Below are 10,871 nucleotides of genomic sequence, written 5' to 3'. Positions count from 1 at the left end.
CAAACATCAAACTTACTAGCACAGCGGTGGCCAGACCACTTCTCCTATAGCTTTTCTCTCTTTCTTCCTTGTAATGTTTCGGGAAAAGATATAACTGACCGCCTTTGCTTTTCCTAGGTGAGAGTCCAATGGGAGGAAAGTCACACTCACTTGACGTGGGAGCAGCTGGCATCTCAACTGTGTTAAATACAAAGCCCTCTTTGCTTATTGCTCCCTTCCCACCAGATGACAAATACATCAAGGGAGAGGAGGTGATGACCCACATTTCCATCCTTTTGAGTTAATTCTCTGGAGGATTAACCCAGGAAAGGCCAATTCCTTACCTTATCACTGCACATCGTTTTCCTGTTTTGAACACAAAGAAATGTTACTTGTGGGCCATGCTCAAAGCACACTCTAGAAATGAAAGCTATGCAGTAAGATGGATTATTTGATTTGTAAAGTGAGAAAACGTAATCCCTACTTTGAATAAAATCATTTGACAACTAACTTACTGCAGAATGCAGGGTCACACACAAAGCCAAGAATATGTAAATCAGATGAGGAGATGAAAAGGGCCAAGAGGAGAGCTCCTTGTTATTGAGAGTCGGTCTGGAAAGCTCACACAACTCAACCCGGACAATCAATTATCTTTGTTTGGCATATTTCTGAGTTTATTTTTTTCAAGGTTCAGCCCTTACAATTTCTTTCCTTCTTTGGGGACAGGGATCCAGAATTTTCCCAATCTCTGCAACACCTCCAGGTTCTCTCTATTATCTTTTCTACAATTAATTTTCTATTTCAGTTGTTTTTTCTTCTAGTTCCTAACCTACAAGGTATGTCCCCCCTCAAAGAAAACCTGGGAAACACAAGTCCAAATTTACAAAACAGATAAAATAGGACTGGTCATTAATAGCAGATTAAGAAAACACCATTTTATGAAGTCACTTACCAGTGCTCTTTAAAAATGGAAACTTCTCCTAGAAACTTTGTAAGATACACCAGAACTTCTTTATTTCAACACTGTCTCAAAGAAAACAAAGTCTTTCTACAGTACATATTGTTTGCCTGAATAAAAGTCACATTTTTGAGGGAAAAATATTAACTGCAAAGTATGTAAACATTTAAAAAGCTGACTTCAAAAGTAGTTTTATGAAACACAAGGGACATCTTGTAGTGTCCATATATAACTTTTTATTAAGAAAATGAACAAAATACATTCTTTCTCCATATGTACATTACATACAACGTAATTCTACAACTGCAATTGTTCAGCAGATCACTTATTTATTCACAAAGCAGTGTTAACACATTCACCAAACCTGGGATCAGAACATTACTTGTACTAAGAAACAAAACAAACAAAACCCTAAAAAGTCCATACAGATAGGGCAAAAGTAAGATAAAAAGTCCATACAGATAGGGCAAAAGTAAGATAAAACAGAGAGGATCATGAGGGGAATGGGGAAGATTATGGAACACACTCAACACAGCCCAACGATGACTTAGAACAATAATGATGTCAGGGGACACCTGATGCCCCAAAACATTTCTGTTTAAAAACTACAACTAGCTTATGCCAGCTGTTTCAGATTTCCCTCATGATTTCCTTTCTGATTTAGGTACTTGAGGATACAGAAGAGGAGGGTAAAGGAAGGAGTAGAACCCTGAAAGGTTGCAGTTTTTTCCTTCACATATTAAGAAAAAGATTCTCATGAAATATAAAACTCTAAATCTTAGCTGGTAACCAGAGAAATACATTTTTTGGAGAGACATTTGCTAAGCACAGTAAGGGAACTCTTGTTTCAAGGACTCCTTATTTATATACTTACGTTCATTTCATCTGTTTTACTTTGCTCTTCTCTGCTTTTCCTTTGGCCTTTGAAAAGTACCTCATCCTTTTTAGGTGTGAGTTTAATTACGGTTATATTAAAAAGTCCATCTAAACAGAAAGCTCTAAACAGAAAGCTCTTCATGGGTATGAATATGCTCCAAATGTCTATAATGGTGCATAAAGGGCTTAAAAATTCAAATTAATCTTAGAGATAAAATTTCCAATGACCTGAACAAGGCAGATCCCTATAGCTTTTGGGTAGTATCTTACATGTATAGTTTAGGCTTAAGAGATACATATCAACAGAATTATTTTCAGACTGTTTGTCTAGAAAAGGGCAATGCTTTAAAGGAATATAGTAAAGGTAGAGAAAAATGCTTGCAGACAATGAGGAATGGCTGTGTCAAAATTTTTTTTTTTTTTTTTTTACTTTTTCTGGCCTTTACCATGTTGGATAACAGAAGGAAGACAGGAAGAATAAAATGAGTAAGTCTCACCGGTTAAATATTAGTGGCGTTCCTTCTTCACACTTAGTAATTTCCTAAATTTCTATGATAAACATATTTTTATAATCACAAAAATCAATAAATGTTATTATTTATTTAAAAGTCCCATAAAAGATGTTTAACACTCTCCAACTTTCAGATGAGCTGGTTGCTGTAACACCATGTTTCCAGTCCAGGGGATGTTCTAACAGAAGGAGCTATCCATAGCGTTAATAAGCAGACCCAGAAGGACAGACGGATTCTATTGGCTATGAATGGAGCTGTACCTTCCTCCTCAACCTAATTTGCAGTCCAACTTTGGTTTTGAGGATCTATCTCTACCTAAAGGGATCTCAATTTCAGGCCAATAAGTACACACACACACACACACACACACACACACACACACACACACCCCATCTTTCCACTGAAAAGGTGGAATCATGTTTGTTGCCAAGAACAACACAAGAAAAGGAGGCCCTAAGCTTTCCTGTACTCTTTTTCTGAGGCTGCACACTCAGCTGTACATAGATTTTGAAGTGGTGACAGGGAAGAAATCTCATTAAAAAGAAAAACCTATCTCTATAAAAGAATCTGCTCATAGAAAAATATCATTATTTTGCAATTTCTAAATTGAGCTATACATAAAATAAAATTAATACTATACTATTTAATTCATTCAATTCAAAAGACATTTTATGACAAGTCAAAAAAGCAAGCTGGCTTGAATAACACAATCACAGCATATCTTGGTCAGGCTAAATGTAATGCTTAAGAAAGTGAGTCTGGGCTTCCCTGGTGGCGCAGTGGTTGGGGGTCCGCCTGCTAATGCAGGGGACATGGGTTCGTGCCCCGGTCCGGGAGGATCCCACATGCTGCACAGCGGCTAGGCCCGTGGGCCATGGCCGCTGAGCCTGCGCGTCTAGAGCCTGTGCTCCGCAGCGGGAGAGGCCACAGCAGTGAGAGGCCCGCGGACCGCAAAAAAAAAAAAAAAAATAGAAAGAAAGAAAGTGAGTCCACTTTTATTTCTCTAAATGGGTAGTTTACAATTGAGGGAGAAATCAGTTTACAACTGGTCACCAAAATCATTTTTCTGGGAAAGGAAAAAATATCTCAAAAAGGAGACCATGTGCATGACTTTTAAAAACATATACCTTCCCCATAGAAGACTACTTGCATTTAAACTTTTGGACTTTGATATCCTACTATCAAATTTGGGGTTGGGTAGACAATTACTTTAATATGTCATAACTTTGTATTCAGTGCTCTTACAAGTATAGTTAATCTGTACGGGTAAAATTAAGCTAAGCCTTTATAAAGGTGCAAGTACCCTAAGACTTCTAAAGTAGACAATTTAAAAAATGTAAAGTTAGTATGCTAACACATATATATGGAATCTAAAAAAAAAATGGTTCTGATGAACCTAAGGACAGGACAGGAATAAGGATGCAGATGTAGAGAATGGACTTGAGGACACAGGGAGGGGGAAGGGTAAGTTGGGACGAAGTAAGAGAATAACATTGATATATATACACTACCAAATGTAAAACAGATAGCTAGTGGGAAGCAGCCACATAGCACAGGGAGATCAGCTCGGTGCTTTGTGACCACCTAGAGGGGTGGGATAGGGAGGGTGGGAGGGAGGTGCAAGAGGGAGAGGATATGGGGATACAAATATACATATAGCTGATTCACTTTGTTATACAGCAGAAACATAACATTGTAAAGCAATTATACTCCAATAAAGATGTTAAACAAAAAGATAAATATAAGAAATAAAAAATGTCAAGTTATACATCTCTGTCCTCAGTTTTCCCCCTTTTATCTTAAGAAGGAAAAAATAGCAAACTACAAGGCAATGTGATAAAACAGTCACTTGCCAAAATCTGATGGCATGGTCCTGATGGTATAAGATCCTCTCCTTTGTTGCAAAATGAATTTATAAAGTTCTGCCAGTTGCAATGGAATTGAACTTATTCTAAATAACTTCTCTAATTAATCACTTCACAGATGTGGAGGAAACCTAAAGAATAAGCCAAAATTATTAAATACTTCTACTGCCAAGCCCAGAACTCATGTATTTCCTGGAAAAGTAGAATAAACAGAGACCCTTTGGATTATGTGTAATTAATTTATTTTAAAACATGGAAACTAAATTGATGTCAGTTCAATTCTGTACGGGTTAGAAGTTAAACACGAAATGACAATTTTCTTCCTATTTTAAAGGGTTAGAAAATGAACACCAACCAAATTGACACTAGCTAAATTGTAACAAAGGCTTTCTTGAGATTTGTTAATAAAGGAGAGAAATTAAGCTCAAAATTGGCTACTTAACTCCTTAATCATGCACACAGGCCTGTTCAGTATATCACACAGTGTTTTTCCTTCCTGCCAATTAATTTGGCATTCATTAAGCACTGAGTGAAACTGAAGGATGATGATCTCCTTGGGCTAGTATTTGCGTGGCAGACAGCTCAGATATCCAAACTAACCGCTGTGAATGCTAGCATCCCAGATGGTACAGAGCTGTGTTGCAGCAAGAGCTTAAACTCCATGAAAAAGCAAGTCCCCTGGGAGCCCAAAAACTGCATGTTAAAATGTTTTATTGCTGGTTTTCCCTCTGAATCCTTATCAAGGAATTGGCTGTACGTAAGAAACTGCTCACCTAGTTTAAGAGCTAGAGCCCATTACACTGGGTTTTCTGTTTCCAGATCTCTATCAGCTACTTGGGAGACAGTGAGGAAAGCAACTAACCAAGAAATGCTGCTTTCCAAAGACTATTCAGAACTGAGCTTTGATCCCTCTTGATAGTTTTCTCAGCACTGCTTTAAATTAATTGAGGGTTAGAAATGAAGAGTTTTCTTTCTCATTTAGATCTGTGGACCTTCAAATCCATGAGCAAAAAGCTCCTATTTTTCCTTCTCTAACATACCCTCATTCTCCTCACTAGCTCTGTTCCTGAGGTTCAATACCTCGAAGTGAAAATGCCACAGACAGGCAAAACAGAACATTGTGTACAAATGTCTACTATTGTGTACAATAATTCATTGAGACTAAACAGCAGATAAAAAGGTAAAAAAGAAGACCAATTAGTTCATAATTACAAGTGATGTCTTACAACTGGTCTACTTCCCTACTAAACATTTCCCCCCTTTTTTGTTGTTGACCCTATAGCTCTCAGATAACATCCACATAACATTCTGTTTTCAATCAAGCTAGGCAGTGTTTGAGGATATGACAGTATATATTTGTAAATCTTATTTCCAAATAATGACTATTGTGGAAGATAAACTAGAACTACCCTTTGATTTTCAGGTTTTTAAGTTCTGAATTGGGATCCAGTTCAAGATCTATAACTTTAGAGTTCTACCTAACAGAAAACACATAGTGATATGGTTTCCCACAAGGGCATCTCTCTCTGCCCCACGAGAAAACCTGGTTTACCATAACCTCTAATGACTCCTTAGGTTAAGTGCTATAAATCTATTGTCAGAGGATTTAGCTAAGAAAAATAAAAAAATAATGGAAACAATTCACAGTATTTGTGGGATAGGAAGAAATCAAGGTTTAAAAATTATGTATAAATAAAATCTCTTAAGATAGCAGTTTTTCTGAAAGATAAAAAGAGCATCTTGTGAAGAAATCAATAAACTACAATCATGAGTCCTCCCCATCAAAACAAACGGTGGCAACATCATTCAGCTGATCTAGGTGGCTCCTAACTATTTCAACAAACTTTGAAACTTCCATCTTCAGCTGAAACACCTCTAGACTAGAAGTTTTGGGCAGCCAATGTCATTTCAGCATTAATACAAATCACAGGGAGATGTAGGCCAGAGTGAAAAATCACAAAAGAATAATGTTATTTGACTAATAAGGAATACAAAAATTTTGAGTGAAAGAACCCAAAGATCTAATCTACAACTACTGTCATATGCAGACCCTCTATGATTACCCCTCTAATAACTATGAACTTTTCCTGAGGGAGCCTGCATATCTTAGATTAAGGACTATCTTAAGAATTTAAAACAGTGAAAGTTCAGGCCAGAATTTCTGCAAAAGGACGAAATTACATATGAACATGTATTTTTTAAGAAAAGAAGGGTTACAAAGGGTATATTTTTTACAGCTAGATGACGTTGCTTAAGGTACACATTGTAATGATCCTCTCTCATAGAAATCACTTCAAACCATAATTCTCAACTGCTTTGCAACATTCAATCAGCTAGAGTTAACACAACATTCACCCAGGAAAAAATTAAATGACCCACAATTACCCAATGAATTTCATATTGTGTTAAGAATAATTATAGGGTAACTCCTTCCATGACACTGAGTTTAATTCAGAAAATAAAATCAGAAACATACTCCTTTCTAAGTGCTTTTTGATTCATTAAACATCATTCTCAATCTCTCACCAATGATTAAGTACCTCAAACTAGTTTTTGTTTATAGATTTTAAAACGGTTTTATTACATGGAACTCTGTTAATGTATCTCTAAATAGCACTTTTAAGGCAGATGTGAAAAGATCCACTACAAAGATAAGCTAGCAAACCATTTATATTCAAGACATAATTCACCAAAGAATGCAGTTTACAATCTTAAACAAATCACTGAGCTCTAAAGCCAACAAGCTTTTCTTTGATAAATCAGTGTATTAACTTTCTAATGTTTTCTATCAGTTTTTACTTATTAGACATAGATAAGTCAGTTTTAATGAAAACCAGGTCTGAAAAGACAATCTTGCTAAAGGTTAATACTGTCAGCTTTAGCAGAGTTAGGCACCCAAATCTGAATTCTTTTGCTTCACAGATTGATATATGTGAATTAATCAAGCTGGCCACATGAGGTCTCTGTCATTCCACAAAATGCAACTGCATTTTCAAAGTATCTTGCAAATCAGATAATTAATTTCTCACGAGGTATAAGCACTGAAAATGTTAGAGATCTAGTTTACTTCTAGTTTAAATTATTTCTAGTTTATATTCTGGAATAATATATTCCACTGGAAAAAGGAGAAATGGGGATGAAACTGAAGCTAGGGATAATGACACTGAGCAAATTGTACCCCACTAACTAATGCATCTAAAACCAGGTGTTTCAATCTGGGGCTCACTAAGCTAGAATGAAATAATTTTTAAGTAGTAAAGCATAGATATTTGGCTACTTAAACAATGTATATAAATACCAAATTAAATTATAATATAGTGCTGGAATACTTGGAAATACATGTAGCTCCTCACTAAATATATAAACAAGTTTCATATCAGGGTTCTGATGTCGAAAGTGAGCAATGTGTCAATCTTGGTCACGGATAAAATGAAGCCTATATTCTCCTGCAATCATTACCAGCAGTGCCTCATTAAAGCCCCAGGGTACAAATTTTGATTTACCTAGTCAATAACTTCCTAAATACAGTCTATGTCACTTAAGTAACACTAAACAGTTTGCTATGACTCAACCCCATTTAAACATGTTAGTGAAAAAAAAAATTCTGTAAGTGAAGAAAAGGGAAAAGGTTCCACTTAAAGTGAGGAAAGATGAAATTAGAACAAGCATGTTTAGAAAACCACCAGTAGAGAGTCAGAGAAAAATAAGAACCAACAAAATCACTGAGCTCAAGAACTGAGTTTCCTCCAAATATGGAATCTAAGGAACGGAAAAAAATGACCCAAAAAAGCACTATAAAAATAAATGGTGGGGCTTCCCTGGTGGCGCAGTGGTTGAGAGTCCACCTGCTGACGCAGGGGACACGGGTTCGTGCCCTGGTCCGGGAGGATCCCACATGCCGCAGAGCGGCTGGGCCCGTGAGCCATGGCCGCTGAGCCTGCATGTCCGGAGCCTGTGCTCCACAACGGGAGAGGCCACAACAGTGAGAGGCCCACGTACCGTGAGAAAAAAAAAAAAAAAATGGTGGAGGGAAGCAGAATTTCATTTGGTTATGGTTTTTGAAGGGCCAGAATTCACAGTGAGCAAAACTAGAGCTTTTACATTTAGAAACTCTTATCAAGTTCTTTCCTATCAACCTGTTTCCATGAAATGAGTTCAATAGGCTACAATATTAGCGATATTAATATTTTATGTTCTTGACTGTCAAGGAAATCTTTTAATGAAACTGCCTAAGTATGTAGGTAGATTCTATTTGCTCACTTGTAAAGTCAACTGGTTATTCTGCAGCTACACAACTTGGTACTTACTGAATTATGTACTATATCTTTCACAAGGTAAGAAACAAATTTAATTGTTTAATAAATCACTACTGATCGATTTGGGATGCTTGGAAAGCCAAGCAGCCCAAGATTCAAGCCTAGAAGTAGGACAAATATACTTCTGTCCTTCCCCCAAAGACGAGAAACCATGCAATAATGACAGACTGAAGAGGGACCTCAAAGTCTCATTCCTATACATGAGACTTTTCAAAAGTGCAATTCAATTTCTTCTTTCTTTGGTAAGGCCTAATCTTGCTACTCGGGGACACAGTAAATTCTCTGAAGTCATTCACTTGGAAGAGCCACTGGACTGATGGACATTTATTATACTTAGCCTGCTTTAAGCATGGTGGGTATCAGTTGCATACAGCACACTTCTTGAGCAAATGTAAGCACTGGCCAGGTTTAAATTTCCTATGCTGCATTCCACAGCACCTCATGGAACAATACATACCACCACTCCTCACAAAAAAAGGAACAGTGGAAAAGCCCATCTGCCTTTCTTTTAGTTTAGTAAAAAATATTTGCACCATTATTTTTCTTTTTCTCCATTAAAAAAGCCTGGTCTATTTGTTTAATGAAATGCCTGTCAGCTGTATTCCACTGGAAAACTACAAACCATTATTCTTTAAAATATCAGTATATAGAAGCAGATGTAGGGAGCTAATGTGTATGAAAATAAACAAAAACGTAGCTCTGGAACCCATCCTCCCAAATGAAAATGCTACAAACAGATAGCACACGGAAGAAATTGAAGCCCTGGTCCTGCACAGCTCTAGCAGGGGAAAGAGTCATTTTCTTCCAAAATTACTACAAAGATATCAATGAACATGCTAATCACAACTAGAATCCTCCTGCTGGTAATTTTGAGAGTGGCTCTTAAAAGTTCTGAACTATATTCTCTCCTCAGTTTAAGGTTTCTGTGACTCAAAGCTCTGTAATAGCCACTATAAAATATATCATTATAGAAATACTATATACCAATCTCAGATAAGTGTGGGGATCAATCTCAGGTTTCACTTTTTAGTTCTATGACAAGGAGCGTAAATTAGAGCCCTCTGTTCCTCCTACTGTTTAATGTAATACAAGACTCTAGTCAACAGAGACACATATATCACTTAAACATACATCAATTGCCCTACAGAACTATATACTGTTAAGAATGAAGAGGTAAACAAATGATACATATCACTTACAAGCAGCTGTGTGATTCAAGATAAAGTGAAATGGGAAGAAAGGAGAAAGAAGAAAGGCCAAACAACCCAACAACAAAATTCCAATTCTTGTAGCACTGAGTCTGTGAACAGTGCTTACTTGCCCCAATTTTATAAAAATGAAATAAAAATCAGAAAAGGGTAGACTGCCTGATTTTTTCTTTTATACTCATGAATTCTTAAAAGTTAAAGTAATAAAATATATATATATATATATATTTTTTTTAAATGGAAAGTATACCAATTTCACTTTATTAGCCTAATTTCGGAATGGGATGAGGACTATGGGGTTGAGGTCAGGTGTGAAGGACGAGGGTTAAAATTTGTGACAGCAAAGATCCCTTCAAAATTCTGGTGCAGTCCTCAGTCACTGCAGCCTAATTGTCAGTCAATAGAGTTGAAATCCAGAATACTGAAAGCAGACTCCTGTGCTCCATTTCTGTCCAGGTACTCTTCGGTCACAGTGTGATGAGGTCCACCAGGTTGCCTTTAGGAGGAGTCATGCTGTCAGGAAAGAAATTTACTAAGGTGTCAAAGAGCTGAGTTCTTTGAGCATAGGTGTGATCCACATCGGAAAAGCCTGGTGAAGGAGAGATATAAAGAAACTCATCCACTGTGTTTAAAACTCAACATGTAACAGAAAACCTAGTTGAGAAAAGCAGCAATGTATAATGGAAAAACCAAAACCAAATCAGGCTTTGAAACCAGACAGACATGGGTCCTGATCCCAGTTCTACTACCTAGCAATGGTATGATCTTAGGTAGGGTAATCAGCCTTTCTGCAACTGTTTCCTCAGCTATAAATCTGTGATAATCCTGTTCATGTCATAGGTTTACGGTGCAGATTAAATGCAATTATGTGAAAACCACCTAGCAGAATGACTAGTACTTTAGTAACTAATACTGATTTCTCTTCTTTTCCTTATAGGCATTTTCCTCTTCTAGTCCACTGAGGAATTTTCATTCCTCTTTTCTGACTTTTTAATGCTTTTGAGCAGTAAAAATTTTTTGATAATAAAAATATAATCAAAATGAAAGAGGTCTTTAGAAAGTAGTCTAAAATCATTAAGCCCCGGAGAGCTGCAAGAAGTCTCAGAGAACTGAGTGAAAATACAGACAGCTGAGGTTAAGAAATACATCTGTAATAC

At 36.7% G+C, this 10,871-nt stretch overlaps 1 protein-coding gene across 4 annotated transcripts in view; it reads right to left on the bottom strand.

Annotated features, from left to right (window-relative positions):
• Positions 1 to 1,150: 1,150 nt before the first annotated feature.
• MKLN1 (muskelin 1) overlaps positions 1,151 to 10,871 on the bottom strand; it is a 184,724-nt gene continuing 175,003 nt past the window's right edge. For all 4 annotated transcript variants that reach the window (XM_073809944.1, XM_019922664.3, XM_033863277.2 and 1 more), the window contains one exon: positions 1,151 to 10,303. In XM_073809944.1, the coding sequence (XP_073666045.1) occupies positions 10,182 to 10,303 (122 nt within the window). In that variant the 3' untranslated portion in view covers positions 1,151 to 10,181. The remainder of the gene's footprint in view (positions 10,304 to 10,871) is intronic.

Source organism: Tursiops truncatus, chromosome 9 (assembly GCF_011762595.2).
Source record: "Tursiops truncatus isolate mTurTru1 chromosome 9, mTurTru1.mat.Y, whole genome shotgun sequence".
Classification (NCBI taxonomy): domain Eukaryota; kingdom Metazoa; phylum Chordata; class Mammalia; order Artiodactyla; family Delphinidae; genus Tursiops; species Tursiops truncatus.
The sequence above is the reverse complement of the archived record's forward strand: the minus strand, read 5'-3'. Positions and strand labels throughout refer to the sequence as shown.